At 46.5% G+C, this 18,966-nt stretch overlaps 1 protein-coding gene across 1 annotated transcript; it reads right to left on the bottom strand.

The window, feature by feature from the left end:
* Positions 1–8,177: 8,177 nt before the first annotated feature.
* LOC135973575 (uncharacterized) lies at positions 8,178–10,239 on the bottom strand. Its single transcript, XM_065557424.1, has 2 exons — positions 9,777–10,239; positions 8,178–8,783 (listed from the first exon to the last, which is right to left on the bottom strand). The coding sequence occupies exons 1-2, from the start codon at positions 10,177–10,179 to the stop codon at positions 8,308–8,310; spliced, it is 879 nt and encodes a 292-aa protein (XP_065413496.1). The 5' UTR covers positions 10,180–10,239; the 3' UTR covers positions 8,178–8,307.
* Positions 10,240–18,966: the final 8,727 nt, after the last annotated feature.

The following is an 18,966-nucleotide window of genomic DNA, read 5'->3' as shown; positions in this document are numbered from 1 at the left end:
TCCACTGGCAACATGTTCCACAGGTTGACTGTGCACTGTGTGAAGAAATACTTCCTTATGTTTGTTTTAAACCTGCTACCTATTAACTTCATTGGGTGACCCTGGTTCTTGTGTTATGTGAAGGGGAAAAATAAAGATTACACAGCACTCTTCTAAAAGTAGGGAGTTGTTCTAATGTCTACATCCAAAATTCTCATTCGTCTGACATTAAGCATAGTGTGCTGTGTGTCAGTTGTTTCCCTCCACCCCAAGAGGTTAAGGTGGCTAAATTTCAGTGGTGGTGAAATTTTCCACAGCCCAAGGCAAAGGAATAGGATTTCTCCTCTCTTCTCTCTCCCAGGGAGTTTCCAGGATTAGCCAAGTTTACCTGTCTGGGCATTGGCAAGTGAATATCCATACAAATGCATTGCATGGACACCACACAGAGAGACACATACACAGACAGACACACACACACACTTCATTTGGACTTTGTATACTAATCTTTGTGTGTAACCTTTCCATTCATATGTGATATAGAAGGAATGGAAGTTCTACAGCATTAAAAGGAGTGGCAACAAACAGCAGTCAAATCAAAACTCTAGGCACACCCTGATCACCACTGGTAATTTTAGAGCTAATTAGCATATGAAAATACTCAAAGGATAGCTTAGGTGGTGAAACAATCTCATTGGAATCTGATACTTCAGAGACTGAAGTGCTGATAGGAAACACTCCAGCAGAGAAAGGATTCAAATAGGTTCCAGAAATCTCTAGATGCTAATCACCTGTCAGTATACAGTACCATTGGACATTGACTTGTAGTGGTTATGTTCAGCCAACAAGGGTACTCTTGCTTCTATTCTTATTCACACATTCATTGCGGGCTGGAAACATTAGCTTAAAATCTAAAAGACAAGATTAATATCGGGATTGCCTCCTCTTCCTTCAAGTGATTTTGTATTGATGTAAATCTATTGACTGTGAGGGAATTCTGCCTGAATTACGCCAGGGTAAGTGAAAGTGGAATGCGGCTCTTTGAGGCCATTTTCACTGATATTATCGTCAACAAGCATTATAGAACACCTTACATAACATAAAACAGTAATAATAATTATTAATGGAGATATCCCATCTCCTAGAACTGAAAGGGACCTTCAAAGGTCATTGAGTCCAGCCCCCTGCCTTCACTAGTAGGACCAAATACTGATTTTGCCCCAGATCCCCCCTCAAGGATTGAACTCAACCCTGGGTTTAGCAGGCCAATGCTCAAACCACTGAGCTATCCCTCCCCCCAAAAGCCACACACAGATAGTTAGTCATCTTCAAAGGAGTTATCCTGGATTTACACCAACATAACTGAACAAAAGAAACTGGCCCATGAACATCTTGATCATGGGTGCTTTTGTAAAATCGTTCTGCAGCACAGGAAGCCATCTTCCTAACTGAATACTTGGATACTTTCCATATCTGCTACATGGAAATTTGAAAGAGCATATGCTTCAAAAATAGGGTGCAGGAAGACCAGTCAGAAATTGTCAGGGGCAAACACCAAGCTCAGAGTGCTGTATGTAACTTCAAGTTGGTTTGGGGGTTGCTAACCCAAACCTTCCTGCTTTTCATGCTTGTGATTACATTCTGTGTACAAAATGTCAGTGCATACATAGTCATGGTCCAGTAACACATGATATGAATCTTGATCTCACAACTGGCATGTCTAAATTGATTTATGAAAAAGAATAAGACCCTCTCTCACACTTTCTGAGGTAAAAAAAAAATTGGCTCAAGCTTGTTTGCAAATGTGTTTAGCCACTAGCTGCCCTTTCTCAGATTACACAATTCCAGATATTACAGCACAGAACATTAGTTACCCAATATTTTATTTTGCAACTGGCAAGTCTGGCATTTTTCATTCAGTTACTTAAAAAAATAATAAAAAAATTCTCTCCTAAATGGAACCTAAAGTGACTTTGGCCACTGCCAATCAAAAGAATAAATAATTCATAAATGGATTGTGTTGCTCTTGTTTTCCATTTAGTTACATTGCTTTTGAATACTGCTGCCTGCTAACAGAGTGCACATGAATAAGATCATAAAACTCCGTGTTCATTCCTGAGTGTATAAAATGTATTTGAATATAATAACTATAATCAATATGTGAATAAATCAATAGTTAGCATTCTAACAATGTAGGGTGTAATACTAGTCATGAACAGCCTTCTTATCTGGAGGAATTTGGACCTTTTTAAGGAAATGCTAGTCATGTGCTATCGCTCATGAGGTTTTGAAATGTCCCTGGCAGTCCAATGTGTGATGGCTTTTGTGAGTAGCACGTCCAGAAACGTGTTGATATAGTGACTTATTTTAACATGGTGGCTTTATTGTACATTGCTAAGTGTTCTGTGTCAAAATCAGGAATGAAGCATACTGCCAGTGACAAAAAAAAGAAAGATACCTCATACTTAGTTGCTGGTGATGGCAATTAAGTGTATATTTATTTCAATACAGCTATATAAATAAGTGGGCAGTTGAAAGTGTGGGCATCTGATACCATGCAAGTTAATTATCCTTGTTGGGTCACATAGACTGCATAAAATACAATATCTGATTGATTTCTTGGCTTTATTTTTGCCTGAACCATGTAATGGGACACAACTCTAGAAATACTGAGATTTTTAGCCCTGCAGTGCAAATGGATATATCACAGTCACCATTAAATCTCTAAAAACTGGTTCACTTGGATGATCTTATATTGGTGCAACTGGACTAGTTAAAATAATATAAGAGGTTTCACAATAATGTTTATGAGAACTACCATTATCATCACTTTGGAAGCCATTTCTACAGAGTGGTAGCATGGACTAGCTGGAAGCTGGAGCCTCCTGACTTCTAATGTGAACTTTGATGCAAACTGGCTGTGTGACCTTGGATAAGTCATATAAACCTCTGTCTCCCAAAGAGCTTCCTCCTCAGTGAAATGGGGGGTAATATTTAGAGCCAGTCAGAGTGTTTTCATGGGACCAATTTTCTGATGAAAAATGCCCTTTTTGCAAAACCAACATTTTCCACAGGAACTTGCACCAGGTCTCCCACATTCGGGGTGAGTGCTATAATGACCGGGTTAAAGGTTACAAGGAAGCTCCTTCTCTTTCTCCTCCCCCTTCCCAGACAGTTTGTGTATAGTTAGATAGCCTCTGAGCATTCCTACTGGCTTGGGCCCTGGATGTGACTTAGAGGAGAACCTAATCCTCCCCTGGTTTGTGGCTCACTAGCAGAAAGAGGCGTCTCCTGACAGCCTGGACTTTAGCACCTATCTCCATGAGAGGGGTGGGGCTTAGGACACACCCTTCAAGTTAGCGTCTCCTATTGGCTAGCATAGGCAGCTCTCTGCCTATCATGCTGGCTTTGTGGACCTTTTTCTAAGGCACCTATCTCACCCCATTCATTGTATAGGAGCCTCAGCTTCTAGGCTTTGTGGATCAGTGCTGTTCCAGTGATTTTCTAGGTGCCTAAAAGTTAGATGTTGCAAAGCTCAGCATCACAACACCTAAGGCCCCCCTGTGGATATGGGCCTAAATGCTTTTAGTTATTTGACAGCATTCTGTGTCTAACAGAATCTGGGAAGCATATTAGGCCATCGAGGCTCTGGCCCTTGGCGAAGTCTCCATGAGTCCAGGGTTCTAGTAATAAAGGAAGATTCTCTGCTCTGACAAGCACAGGAGGAAGGATGGAAATACCCTACAAACAAGGATCTTAATTCTTGGTCACAGAAAAAAACCAGCACTGTGAGTTCAATCCTTGAGAGAGCCATTGAGGGATCTGGGGCAAAAATTTGTCTGGGGATTGGTCCTGCTTTGAGCAGGGGGCTGGACTAGATGACCTCCTGAGGTCCCTTCCACCCCTGATGTTCTATGATTGAGAAAAAAAGATAGAGCAATTCCTAACTCAGCCCAATAGGAAGGTATAAGGCAATCCTTGTCCAGCTTTAAGTTCACTCCTCTGAGGGGTGAGATCATCTGCCTCACACACTTTTAGTGTGCTGGGCTCCACCTTTAGCATGCTAGGCATTACTCAGTGGTTGCTTTGGGGAGACCCATTCTGCATCATCTCTCTGCAATTAAGCTGCATGTTAGACTCACATCCCCCACTTGTCAGTGACAAACTACAGGATCTCCTTAGTCATTTGCTTGGGTAGGCCTAGATCCATAAAGGGACTTAAGTGTTGCAATGCTGAACATTGCAACACCTAACGCCTAGCCACCCACCAGAATCTGCAAACCCTGAGTTAGGCAGATAGGCTCCCTGGGCAATGCATTGGGCAAGATAGGTGCCTGAAAGTGGGATCCTCAAAAGCCAGCACACTAGATAGAGAGCCACCTAAGCTAGCCAACAGCAGATACTGAGGGAAGGGGTGTGTCCTAAGCCCTGCCCCTGTCAGGGAGTTAGGACCCAGATCTTCAAAAGTATTTAGGCTCCTAAATCTATTGTGATTTCAGTGGAAGTTAGAAACCTAAATATTTCTGAAGATCTGGACATAGGTGTCTTAGTCAGGGCTGGAGGAAGGCACCTATCTCTGCTTGGGACCCACAGCCAGGAACCATCTCCTGGAATCAATTGCCTGTAGGCACCTAAGCAGTTTCTTGCAAGAACGGCAGCAGCACGTGCCAAACTCCACACAAAATGGTGGCAGCAGCAAGAGGAGAAGGCCGCCATTATAACCTTTAGTCCACTGGTTAGGGCATCCTCTCTAGAAGTGGAAGATCCCACTTCACTTCCCCCCTCTCTGATAGAAGAAGAGATTTGAACAGAGGTTGTCGACCTCTTACGTGAGTACTCTAACCACTGAACCACAGAGTCGCTCAGTGTCTCCCTGGCCCAACGTATAGTTAATTATTTATACAAAGTGGAACAGCTGCAACAAGAAAGAATCACATTAGAATATCCAATAGCCCAGTCTTCACCTGGTTTGAGGATGCTGCTGGGGTTTAGGAGCGAGATAGGCATCTGGACACTGCCTAAGGCAGCAGTGCTTATTGCCACAATAGAAGCTTAGGCACCTTCTGCAGCACAAACATAAGTGGCTATAGGGTTATGCAGTAGCTGAGTTGAGGGGGAGATGGGGGGGATTCTGGATCACAGTAGCACCTAAATCCCTTTATGGATTTGGGCCTATATACTTGTCAGTCCAGTCTGAAGTTTCTCCTACAATCTTCAGGTTTCAGAGTAGCAGCCGTGTTAGTCTGTATCCGCAAAAAGAACAGGAGTACTTGTGGCACCTTAGAGACTAACAAATTTATTAGAGCATAAGCTTTCATGGACTACAGCCCACTTCTTCGGATGCATACCGAAGAAGTGGGCTGTAGTCCACGAAAGCTTATGCTCTAATAAATTTGTTAGTCTCTAAGGTGCCACAAGTACTCCTGTTCTTCGAAGAAGTGGGCTGTAGTCCACGAAAGCTTATGCTCTAATAAATTTGTTAGTCTCTAAGGTGCCACAAGTACTCCTGTTCTTCTTCCTACAATCTTGTTCCTTGAGGCCCTCAGCTCACAGCTATTTCCTCAGGCCTTCAGGGATTGCTCTACCTCCCTGCTGTTTTGCCTTCTCTCCATCCACAGCTCCCAGGCTGCCTCGCCTGCTACTCACATACCTGTTCCCAATCTCCCATACACTCCGGACATCACTTCTTGTTCATTATGGATTGCAGGAGCTCATCTAAATCCCTGCCCATTCACATCCCACTCCCTGACCACCTTAGAGGAGCAGCTCTTAATTAGGAGCCAACAGTCCCATGACATTAGTTTCTAGCTGAAAATCAAGCTATGGTGATCTTGTAATAATGATCACATATGGAGGAGCAATCACTGTAGCCAACTGTAGATTTAATTGCTCAAAATAATAAGGACCAATAATCTAAGGGTATGTCTACACTACGAGAGTAGTTCGATTTTACTTAAATCGAATTTTTGGAATCGATATTGCAAAGTCAAACGTGTGTGTCCACACTAAGGACAGTAATTCGACTTTGTGAGTCCACACTAACGGGGAAAGCGTCAACATTGGAAGCGGTGCACTGTGGGCAGCTATCCCGCAGTTCCCGCAGTCCCCGCTGCCCATTGGAATTCTGGGTCAAGCCGCCAATGCCTTCTGGGTAAAAAAATGTGTCGAGGGTGCTTTTGGGTAACTGTCGTCATCCGTCCATCACTCCCGCCCTCCCTCCCTGAAAGCGCCGGCGGGAAATCAGTTCGCGCACTTTTCTAGTCAGTGACAGCGCGGACGCCACAGCACTGCGAGCATAGAGCCCGCTGCGACCATCGCTGCAGTTGTGGCCGTTGTCAACGCCTCGCAGCTTATCATCCACCTTTCCCAGAGGCAGATGCAGATAAATCAGGCGAGGAGGCTATGGCACCGCGGTGAGGGCCTGAAGTCTGAGAGAAGCACAGACCTGTCAGAAAGCACGGGACGCAGCGCCGAGGACATCACAGTGGCAATGGGTCATGTGGATGTTGTGGAACGGCGATTCTGGGCCCGGGAAACAAGCACGGACTGGTGGGACCGCATAGTGCTGCAGGTCTGGGATGAATCCCAGTGGCTGCGAAACTTTCGCATGCGGAAGAGGACTTTCCTTGAACTTTGTGAGTTGCTGTCCCCTGCCCTGAAGCGCAATGACACCCGGATGCGAGCAGCCCTGACTGTCCAGAAGCGAGTGGCCATAGCCCTCTGGAAGCTTGCAATGCCAGACAGCTACCGGTCAGTCGCAAACCACTTTGGCGTGGGCAAATCTACCGTGGGGGTTGTTGTGATGCAAGTAGCCAAGGCAATCGTTGATGTACTACTGTCAAAGGTAGTGACCCTGGGAAACGTGGAGGTGATCATAGATGGCTTCGCAGCGATGGGATTCCCAAACTGCGGTGGGGCCATAGATGAAACTCACATCCCTATCCTGGGACCGGACCACCAGGCCAGCCAGTACATTAATCGAAAGGGCTACTTTTCCATGGTGCTGCAAGCACTGGTGGACCACAGGGGACGTTTTACCAACATCTACGTCGGATGGCCGGGCAAGGTTCATGACGCTCGTGTTTTCAGGAACTCTGGTCTGTTTAGACAGCTGCAGGAAAGTACTTACTTCCCGGACCACAAAATAACTGTTGGGGATGTGGAGATGCCTATAGTCATCCTCGGGGACCCAGCCTACCCGCTAATGCCCTGGCTCATGAAGCCCTATACTGGCGCCCTGGACACTGAAAAAGAACTCTTCAACTACCGGCTGAGCAAGTGCAGAATGGTGGTGGAGTGTGCTTTTGGCCGTCTCAAGGGGAGATGGAGAAGCTTACTGACTCGCTGTGATCTCAGCAAAACCAATATCCCCATTGTTATAGCAGCTTGCTGGGTGCTCCACAATCTCTGTGAGAGCAAGGGGGAGACCTTTATGGCGGGGTGGGAGGTTGAGGCAAATAGCCTGGCTTCTGATTACGCCCAGCCAGACAGCCGGGTGATTAGAAGAGCCCAGCGGGACGCGCTGTGCATCCGGGAGGCTTTGAAAGCTAGGTTCCTGACTGAGCAGGGTAACCTGTGACTTTTAAGTTTGTGTACAGAGAAGCTGAACCTGCCCCCGTTTCTTTACCCAGTTAATGTTGACTATCCTCTCCAGTTACATACCCCCTTCACCCCCTTCCAACACACGTTTAAAAATAAAATCACTTCTACTTTGTTAATGAACACCGTTTTCTTTATTACTGTTTTCGCGGGAATGTTTTAAACCTGGGACGCAGACTGTGGTGGGGAGCAGGTGTAGTGTAGTGATGCAAATGACGCTTCTAAACTCCAGGAATGACAGGCTCCGCAGTGGTGGACTGGTTGTTTCAACAGAGCCTGTCACCCCTCCTGATCGGGACTGTGTGTATGTGGGGGCTATGTCACTTTGTGGCAGGGGGAGGACGGTTACCGATCCCCTGCTGCGTGGCTCTGTGATCCAGGATAAGGACCGCTGCATAAGATCTGTAACTGCCCTCCCCCGCCACAAAGTCACAGAGCAACCCACCCCCAACCACAGAACATGAAAACCACCTCCCAGACTGACCAGGGTAACTAGTGACTGCACTGTGTATGTGCCCTGCTGCTGGACCTGCCCCCGCCTATGTACCCTGCTAAAGGTGACTGTCCTGTCCAATTACCAACCCCCTTCCCCTCCTTCAGACAGACTCTCCTCCAAAAGAACATGATGGAAACAGTAATTAACAGAAACGTATTTTTTATTAGCAACTACACATGAAACTGGGGGGTGAAACTTGGACGGGGGCTTGTGTGAGGCGGGAAGGAAAGGACTTGTCAAATTTTGGGGAATGAGAGCCTTCTACTACTAGAGCAGTCTGCAGGGGTGGAGTGAGAGTTTGCACGGACTCTGCCGCCCCTCCTTCTTTGGACTTTGGGTGAGGGGGGTATGGGACTTGGTGGCGGGGGAGAGCGGTTACAGATAGACTGCAGCGGGGCTCTGTCCTCCTGCCTCCGTTCCTGCAGAACATCCACAAGGCGCCGGAGCGTGTCCGTTTGCTCCCTCATTAGTCCAAGCAGCGTTTGAGTCGCCTGCTGGTCTTCCTGCCGCCACCTCTCCTCCCGTTCTATGTGTGATCGGTGCATTTGGGACAAGTTCTCCCTCCACTGGGTCTGCTGTGCTGCCTGGGCTCGGGAGCAGCCCATAAGTTCCGAGAACATGTCCTCCCGTGTCCTCTTCTTCCTACGCCTAATCTGCGCTAGCCTCTGGGAGTGTGATGCCAGGCTAGGTTGTGAGACAGTCGCAGCTGTGGCTGTGGGAATGGGAAAAAGGGAGTGAATTCCTCAGAAAGATAAATGTAGTTGTGAACAAAGAACATAGTCTTTCTCTGTGAACAAGACCATGCACAGCACCTATCACATGCGCACTCAGGACAAGGTCGAATTCTCGGCCTTCGCATTCAGTGCCTGGGGTCTTGCACTGCAGATCTGAGAAGCGGGGCAGGACACCGGAATTTGTGTAGCGGGCAGACATGGTAAGCCGTAGACTTGTGGCTGCTTAAAACTTTAATAGTAGCACTGGCCTCCTTTCACATTGAAAGCAATGCCAGTCCCTGCTGCCAGCAATCCGGCAAGCAGGAACTCTGCCCCTGTCCCACCCCCTCGCGGCTGTCCCAGGGAAAGATCCCTGTATGCTGCCCCTCTCCCGCCTCCACCGCGTGGCTGCAAACCGGCGGTTACAGTTCTGTAAAGGAATGGGCAAGCAGTCCCAATACTAACATTCCCCTACCTAATTCAAAGCAGGTCACCATGGGCGACATCACCCTGATGAGGATCTCAGACACTGATAAAGAAAGAATGCTTCGGGAAAGCCTGCAAAGACCAGGGCCGTATGCCGCCATGCTCTGCAGGGCAATGATCCCGGAGTACTTGATTGTCTCCTGGCGCGGAAACGTTTCATACCACGGAGGACCCAATAAGGCCGCTCTCCCCAGGAACCTAATGCAAAGGCTTTCCAATTATCTCCAGGAGAGCTTCCTCGAGATGTCCCAGGAGGATTTCTGCTCTATCCCCGGACATATAGACCGCATTTTACTCTAGCTGCACTGGCAGGGACTAAACAGTAGAGCGGCTTGGGCAGAACAATCATGCTAAACCGGACATTGTTAGATTTTTTTTCAATAGTTGCACTGCCCAGGACTGAAACGTTAAGCGCCTAGGGCAAACTAATCATGAGAAACCCATTGTTGTTATTCTTAATATTCCTGTTCTGTTAAAAATAATGTTTAGATGTTTAAAACACTTACTGGCTGATCCTTCCCCAGATTCTGTGTCCGGGTTAACGGCTGGGGACGGTTGGTAGGGGATCTCTGTAAGGGTGATGAAGAGATCCTGGCTGTCGGGGAAATCAGCGTTGTAAGCGCTGTCGACTGCCTCGTCCTCCTCATCTCCTTCCTCATCTTCCCCGTCCGCTAACATGTCCGAGGAACCGGCCGTGGACAATATCCCATCCTCAGAGTCCACGGTCACTGGTGGGGTAGTGGTGGCGGCCGCACCTAGGATGGAATGCAGTGCCTCGTAGAAACGGGATGTCTGGGGCTGGGATCCGGAGCGTCCGTTTGCCTCTTTGGTCTTCTGGTAGCCTTGTCTCAGCTCCTTGATTTTCACGCGGCACTGCGTTGCATCCCGGCTGTATCTTCTCTCTGCCATGGCTTTAGAGATCTTCTCGTAGATCTTTGCATTCCGTCTTTTGGAGCGCAGCTCGGAAAGCACGGCCTCATCGCCCCACACAGCGATCAGATCCAAGACTTCCCGATCAGTCCATGCTGGGGTCCTCTTTCTATTCTGAGATTGCACAGCCATCTCTGCTGGAGAGCTCTGCATCGTTGCCAGTGATGCTGAGCTCGTCACGATGTCCAAACAGGAAATGAGATTCAAACTGGCCAGACAGGAAAAGGAATTCAAATTTTCCCGGGGCTTTTCCTGTGTGGCTGGTCAGAGCATCCGAGCTCGGACTGCTGTCCAGAGCGTCAACAGAGTGGTGCACTGTGGGATAGCTCCCAGAGCTATTAGCGTCGATTTCCATCCACACCTAGCCTAATTCGACATGGCCATGTCGAATTTAGCGCTACTCCCCTCATTGGGGAGGAGTACAGAAGTCGAATTTAAGAGACCTCTATGTCGAACTAAATAGCTTCGTGGTGTGGACGGGTGCAGGGTTAATTCGATGTAACGGCGCTAACTTCGACATAAACGCCTAGTGTAGACCAGGCCTAAGAGTTTGGATGTGTTTAGTAGTAACTAGTTCCCTAGATTTTATGGGCCTTGAGCATTACATATTTTCATGCACACTGACTCCCTGATCTGTAAAAGTCTATTTATTCCCCAAAATGAGGTTGGCAATATTTAAATGTAATAGTTATCAGGGTGTTGGGTTTCTCTGCAAACATTAGGTTTCCTCCAAGAACTCTGCTTTCCTTCAGGTCTGGTACCCTGGACTGTTGCACTGTGCCGTTTATTATCAAAGCAACTAGTGAGCAAAAAGGCAGCAACAGATATCGGCTAAGGACAAAGCTATAGTCTTTGTAAGAATGTAAGAACAATGGCTTTGACTTAACCTGTCCAGTACTACAGTTTATTCATCCTGATCCTCTTAAATTAATGGGAGTTTTGCCAATGGAAGGAGGATTGAACCTGTAGGTTCCAATCCAAGACTCACTGAGTAAACCTCAATGACTAACTTCATTGACTAACAATTAGGCACTATATTTGTATAACCTTTCGTGAAACTCTCCACTTGAACTAGGTACATTAATTGCTCCAATGATTGATGCTAGAATCACATCAGTAATTGCTCTTTCATTATAAGATGATAATTATTACAAGGCCATCATATCTTGGCTTAGCTGTATAGAAACTGTACTAGTTTCAGATTCAGAAGGCAACATTTTCTAAAACAGCCTCTATTTTTGCACCAGCAATTTTGCATCTGAAATCATTTCTGCTGGCAGTTAATGGCAGACTCAAATGGCAGCATTTAGAAAGACATCTAACTACATGATTGCACCTGGAAATGAAGCAGAAAGATATTTAAATACTATGATCTGTGTCCAATTAATTGCACCTCAGTGGACAGTGGGCACAAAAATAAGAGGCTGCAACAAAGCCTCCAAAAATGTGACCTAAAGAATCTTTCAAAGTTTTCTAAAATTCATCACCACTAGTTCTCAACAGAGGATTTCCTGCTAGATTTGGAAGTCACCTAAGTGGGCTGTAGTCCACGAAAGCTTATGCTCTAATAAATTTGTTAGTCTCTAAGGTGCCACAAGTACTCCTGTTCTTCTTTTTACCTAAACTCAAGCATATATTGGGTTAAGGCTCAGCGCTCCTCTAAATTTAATCAGATCAGTCAAGTGTTGCATGCTCACTGCTTCACTTCTGACGTCAAATACTGATCTCTGCCCCTCCAGTTTTCTCAAGCTCTCTGAAGAAAGCATTTTTTTCTGTTATGCCTATGGCTAGAAGACAAATTTACCTTGGAAACCAATGGGTCATCGTTTCCTACAGAGTAATTTAGCCCCTCCTAGTATTTCTGTACCTTAAATCAATTAGGAAATTATGTCTGTTGAGAGACCTGAGCAGCCACGGTTTCAGCAGAAAACTGGACTATTATTCAGATTTGAAAATGGTTCTTATGCAAGTCTGAGGGTTGTTGTTGGGGGGAGGGAATTGTTTATTTGTTTGGGTTTTTGCAGGTGTGCAATTAATGGTAACGGCCACAGATTCCACTCAGTGTTTTGATTTTCTTGTTGGGCTAAATCATTAGTACATTACACAACCTGGCCTCTTTTTCAGAGAGATGACAGCATTGCATGAACAGTATAATGTTTATCATGTCATTATTCTTCATGAAAGCACACAACTGCATAAAAGGCTTTTTCATCCTTAGAAGGATTCAAGTGTAAATGTTGTTTTAAAAGGAAGCAGCTAGAGTGATTGTAGTTCTCAGAGATTAAAGATTAGCAGATCTAGAGAGTGAAGCAATCAAAAGCAGAATTTTTTTTTTTTTTTTGGTAGGGGGAGCAGATTTGCTGCTTGCTCTTTGTTGTACAGAAGGTGTTTTTACATATAGCTACAATTCCAGATCAGAAACAAAATTGTAACTGCTATATTATAAAGCAGCCCAAGTGTTCCAATAAATAAGGAATGAAAATAAATGGCTTAATGTAACATTACAAAACAACATTGCAGGACAAGATTAATCAAAACCTACCCTTGCTTTCTGCTTTTACAAGTAAGACAGCTTTGGTGGACAAGCTAACTCCCACTCTTCCTTCTCCCTCCGTTCACAGCCCTGCCTCATTACTATAATCCTTCAGAGAGAATTGCACCCATAATGTTGGAGAGCATGTCAAAATTTGAATATACTTTTAATAACTAAAGGAATCTCTAAATACAGATTGTGTTAAGGCCAATAACCATCTTTGGATGAAAGTGATAGAAATTTACCACAAAATTTCACTCAGAAATGTTCACTTTTGTAATATGTTGGGCAATTTTGCACCCCTGAATTTTTGCATTTCTATTAAATGTTAGGGCAGTGATGTTTTGTTATCTATCAAATTATGTGAAAATTCAAAATAATTTTTGAGCAGAAGTACAGATGGATATAACAATAGGGTTACCATACGTCCGGATTTTCCCGGACATGTCCGGCTTTTGGGGGCTCAAATCCCCGTCCGGGGGGAAATCCCCAAAAGCCGGGCATGTCCGGGAAAATCGGGAGGCTCGGCCGGGGCCTCTTTGTCCGGGGCCGGGGGCATGGTGCAGGGGGCCGGGCTGGGCGCGGGGCCGGGAGCCGGGGGGCGCGGTGCCGGTCCGGGCCCGCGGAGCCGGGTCGGGGAGCCGGGGGGTGCGCCGGGGTCGGGGAGCCGGGGAGTGCGCCGGGGTCGGGGAGCCGGGGGGTGCGCCGGGGTCGGGGAGCCGGGGGGTGCGCCGGGGTCGGGGAGCCGGGCTGGGAGCCGGGGTCGGGGAGCTGGGGCCGGGAGCCGGGGAGTGCGCCGGGGTCGGGGAGCCGGGCTGGGAGCCGGGGTCGGGGAGCCGGGGAGTGCGCCGGGGTCGGGGAGCCGGGGGGTGCGCCGGGGTCGGGGAGCCGGGGCGTGCGCCGGGGTCGGGGAGCTGGGCTGGGAGCCGGGGTCGGGGAGCCGGGGGGTGCGCCGGGGTCGGGGAGCCGGGGAGTGCGCCGGGGTCCGGGAGCCGGGCTGGGAGCCGGGGTCGGGGAGCCGGGGGGTGCGCCGGGGTCGGGGAGCCGGGCTGGGAGCCGGGGTCGGGGAGCCGGGGGGTGTGCCGGGGTCGGGGAGCCGGGGTCGGGGAGCCGGGCTGGGAGCCGGGGTCGGGGAGCCGGGGAGTGCGCCGGGGTCCGGGAGCCGGGTTCGGGGAGCCGGGGGGTGCGCCGGGGTCGGGGAGCCGGGGTCGGGGAGCCGGGCTGGGAGCCGGGGAGTGCGCCGGGGTCCGGGAGCCGGGGTCGGGGAGCCGGGGGGTGCGCCGGGCCGGGAGCCGGGGTCGGGGAGCCGGGGGGTGCGCCGGGCCCGCGGGGCTGGGAGCCGGGGGGTGGTCGGTCGGGGCCGGCACCCCAGGGCCCGAGCCGACCCAGGCTGGAGCCGTGGGGGGACCAGCCTGGGCCGCGCCTCCTCCCCCCCCCCCTTACCTGCTTCAGGCTTCCCGCGAATTAAATGTTCGCGGGAAGCAGGGGAGGGGGCGGAGACTTTGGGAGGGGGCGGAGTTGGGGCGGGGGGGCGTGGGCGGGGCTGGGGGCGGGGCCGGCCCCCCGGGGAGTGTCCTCCATTTGGAGGCACAAAATATGGTAACCCTATATAACAACCACCCTATGAGGAAAGTGGATAGAAGTGATAGAAAAGGGAAGAAAAATGTATTATGCTTTTGCTGCTGCCCTCCTTTCCCTACTTCAAGTTTCCTCCCTCATAGAGGACCCCTGGGGTGCTCACACACACACATTCAGTGCTCCAACCATTGACCCACATTGTTTTATCTACAGCTCCACTCATCAATATCAACAAGTGATAACAGCAATAAACTGTGCTGGCTTCAAATTAACAGGAAGAACATAGGTTGTGTAGGATGGAATTTAGGCCAGGCAGGCAGGGAATGGAGATCAGGCATCACTCAACAGCAGCAACAGCAAACATAAAAAGAACAGGTAGAATTGAGATAAGAAAATACAGGCCCAGAAAACACACACAAAAATCACAGAAAACAGCATTTTCCCCAGCAGACTGTCTTGCCTGTCCTACACCAGGCTTCCACAGTGCACCCAAAGCAATAATGTCTTTCACACAGTGGGGGAACAGTGAAGCTTCTGGGTTATGCAGGAACTTGTATGAGATCTCTATGATGGGAAGAATTGTCCTATTTGGGGTTTATCTAATATGTATGATCCAGATTCTAACTCCCTTACTGAACCCGAATAGCACTTCACTCTGCAAGTATTCCCTTTGACTTCAACCGGGCCACTCAATGAGCAAGGAAGGCACTATTCAACTTGAGTAAGAATGTCAGAACCTGGCCCTACGTGACAAATATTTACATTCAAAGAAAGGCATGTCTCAGGAAGTTCCTCACAGTCCCCAAGCAGGATGGAAAGTTTTGCCTAATAAACAGGTGACTTTATTTTGTGCAGAAGTGTTGAAACCTCCTTCGCTAGTGGTGTAGTTTTTCCATAAACATAAAACAGATATGGCAACGTATCCTTTATATTGAGCAAACACAAAACAAGTTACTGTACATCACAGCGGATAAGGAAGCTAAAGATCAAAGGGTAAATACCATTTCCTACAACCTGTTTTTCCTGGATAAACCTTATGCAACTGTTCAGTTGCTCAACAACACCAAAGAAAGGTTACAAGAGGATGGGAATGGAGCATGCTTAGGATTCTGGAGATAAATATACAAAAGAAATACCGAAAAAATAATCATGCTTAACTGGTAACTATGGCAGGTTCTTTTCTCTTTTGTTCTTTGTTTTTTCGGGGAGGGGATGTTTGGGGGGGAACTATAATATACTATTTTCCACTTCTAATTGTTTTGAGCTGAAACTAAACTGCCAGATTGAAGAAGAATACCTGAGAAGACTGGATACAGATATGGACCCAAATTTTGCATCTTATGCCTATCTCCATTTGAAAGGCTAATATTAAACCTGTGACTCTCTAGTTGCATATGGATTTAAAGTTTACTTCATAGCATGCAGTTCTCTTCAAGTCTGAGAAACATCTGGGACATCCTGATGGTGATGTTCTGGGAGGAAAACAGCAGCAGATGCATGCATACACAGAAATACAGACACATGTACATACACACAAAGACAGGTGTCACTTTTCGAGAGCTAGTGGAAGATTTCAAAGGCCAAATCTCCAAGTAAAATGGTAACACCCTTTGGGGTTATCCTGTAACCCTTGGCTGTATTGATAATTGTTTTCTTTCACACACACACACACACACACACACACACACACACACACACACACACACACACACACCTCTTCAATAACAGACTGGCTCTTAAAAGTAGAGTGTCCATTTTCCAGGAATATCTTAATGGAAATTAAGGGACATGAGGATTATGGTTCTACTGAAAATACTTTGAAAAAGTGTAAGAGAACTCACCACAAGCCCTCCCCACCAGTATACTGATCCTCCTAGAAGCACCACTACCTAAACAACGGCCCTTACAAAAAAAATACTTCTCTATTTCAAAGAGAAAAGCAGTGGCAGATGTGCTGCAATTTTGGAAGGGGTAAACACCACTACAAAGGCAGGAGCAGGGTGAAGACCAAATGATAGTATGACAGTCTTGGCTAGGCCAGAATGATTTAACTGGGACCAGGACACAGGTCATGCCCTATCTCAAAGACTGTGCACGTTAACAGTCCTGGTGGAAGAGCTCTCTGGTTTCAGCTAATTAGTGAATATTACATAAAGGATTGCATGGGGAAGGTGCATCCGGAGCAGTGTTTCTCCTGCGGGCTAATCAGCATGTAGGGGGGTGGCTCTGCCTCTTCCTCTTTCCCACCCCTTTCCAGGTGATATGGTCTGCAGAGGGGTCTGAGCACTCCTAGCTTACAGGTCATACTATTGTTATTGTCCTTTTCACAGGCCAGGCAAGCGTGGGGTATAAGTAATTGTGGCCCCTCACCAGATCTCCCATGAGCCATGCACAATCTGGTATGAAAGGAAGAAGCCAAGTTAAGCCAGAGTCTTTTTTTCCTAGGAGGGAGGGACTGAATCTCTCTCTCAACCCCTAGGTGGAGGAAGCCATGAGCTATTGAGCTCTGAAGCCTAGAGTCAGCAAGGGTGACTCTTAGTTCTACATGGGGCAAAACTAAAACAGGGGCCGGCGCTGTACCTACACTGGTCACTATTCAGAAGTCCCATATATTCCACATGGTGGTATCAGAGACAGACACTCTTCTGAGTATAGGGCAATATGACTGAGTATAGAGCAAGTATTCCTGTGTGATAGCAGCGGGAATGGAGACTAGTGTACCTGACCCTAGGAATAGAGGTTCCTCTATTTTCATCTCAAAGCATATGGCTGAGGTTTCTTCACCTCTTGTTCTGAAAGCCGAGGGCTGGTTTGTTTAACATTCCCCTGACAACCAGGGTCTATATGGAGTGCTCCCCGGAAGCAACAAACAGTCTTGCTTATTCATGTGCTATAAAGACGTACTTCTTCAGTTATGTTCCCAGAGTGAGAAACCCTGTAAACTGGGACAATCCACAAAGGTTTAGCCTTTGTTGGAGGAGCTTGAACCATAAAGACTCATTTTCATTGGCCCTTCGCCTTGTGTGGCATCCAAATATTTGGAGGCTACAGTCAGCCAGCCTAGAAGCCACCAATAAGCCCTAGCAGGAAGCAAATGCAGCTGGAAAGAAAGCTACAGTACTGTACCTCTCATTTTCCTCTTCCCTCTGACCAGAGCCAACACCAGAAAGAACAGCTAATCCTCTTCATTTCTAATATTCACCTTCCAACATTTTATAAGTTGAAAAGTCATTTCATTTTCCTACATACAGCATAAACAATGCACTTCACACAGCTGTGTTTCAAGAAGCACAAAAATCAGCCACTCTGATCAATCACATTGGTAACATCCGCATGGATGGACCATCTGTATGATTATCAGTGTTTGTGACACTAATGTCTTGTAAGGCTTGCTCATACATACTCTCCTATGTAATAAATACTAACATCTAGTTTGCCTCCAAGCCAGGTGATGTAACTTACACTCCAAAAAGCTCTTTGCCCTTTGGAAAGCATGCCCTTTTTTCCCCTATTCAGGAGGAAGAGTAACTGAATTTCTAACTGGTGATTAGATTTCCCACTATGCTATCAAAATGGAAACAATTCCCTTCAGTTCAGTTTAAACTCTAGAGCTTTAAGTACATATATGTAATCATTCTGAAATTTCTATTTTCTCTTTATTTCAGTTTGTTATATATTGTCTTACAAAATGCAGAGGCAAAGGACTGATTTTTTTATAAATATTATATATAAAAAGTACAAATTGACAATGAAATTCAGATAGAAGTGAGGGAATTTAATCTGAACTCACTCTGAATTTTAAATTGAAATTTCATCACATGAAGGCAAGTAAGTGAGAAATGTCACAAGTACTATCAATTTTGCCACAGACATTTCTATAAATGAATCTGATGTTTTTACATGATTTTATTTTAGTATCTTGTCTACAGATGAACAGTTTAATTCCAGCAAAGCACTTAAGCACATTTCTAATTCTAAGCATGTGAGTAGTGCCACTGAAACAAAAGTTAAGTATTTTGCTGAATCAAGGTTCAAAGCCTTCCTGAATACGATTATTCTTGACTCCTAACCAGACATTTTTTTACACAAATTGGTGGCAAAATTTATAGTATTTGTATGTGTGTCATTTCTCAAAAAATGCCCTAATTTCAATGTAAAATTCCATTAATTTTATTAGTTTGCCTTCGTCTGATGAAATTTTATTTTAAATTTATAGTGAGTTTACCCACTTTTGTCCAAGTTTCATTGTTAAATGTGTGGCTTTTTTTACAAAGGCTGTTCAAATTGTATTAAAATGTGGAAAACTTTTATACCAGCCAATATCTAAAGGTAAATAATTTCCTATCATTGTTTGTAGCAAGCACTTCAAATATGCAGTAATGTTGATTCTTATTGGCTTAGTTATTTCATTTATGGAGAAAGTATATAGAAAAACTCACATTGCTGTAGGCAGTGTAGTTGTAGCTATGTTGGTCCCAGGATATTAGAGAGAGAAGGAGAGTGGGGTAATATCTTTTATTGAACCAACTTCTGTTGGTGAGACACAAGCTTTCAAGCCACAGAGACCAGAAGAAGAGCTTTGTGTGGCTTGAAAGCTTGTCTTTCTCACCAATAGATGTTGGTCCAATAAAAGATATTACCTTGCCCACCTTGTC

This window comes from Chrysemys picta, chromosome 9 (genome assembly GCF_011386835.1).
Source record: "Chrysemys picta bellii isolate R12L10 chromosome 9, ASM1138683v2, whole genome shotgun sequence".
NCBI classification, from domain to species: domain Eukaryota; kingdom Metazoa; phylum Chordata; order Testudines; family Emydidae; genus Chrysemys; species Chrysemys picta.
Note: the sequence above shows the minus strand (reverse complement) of the source record. Positions and strands in the feature narration are given on the sequence as shown.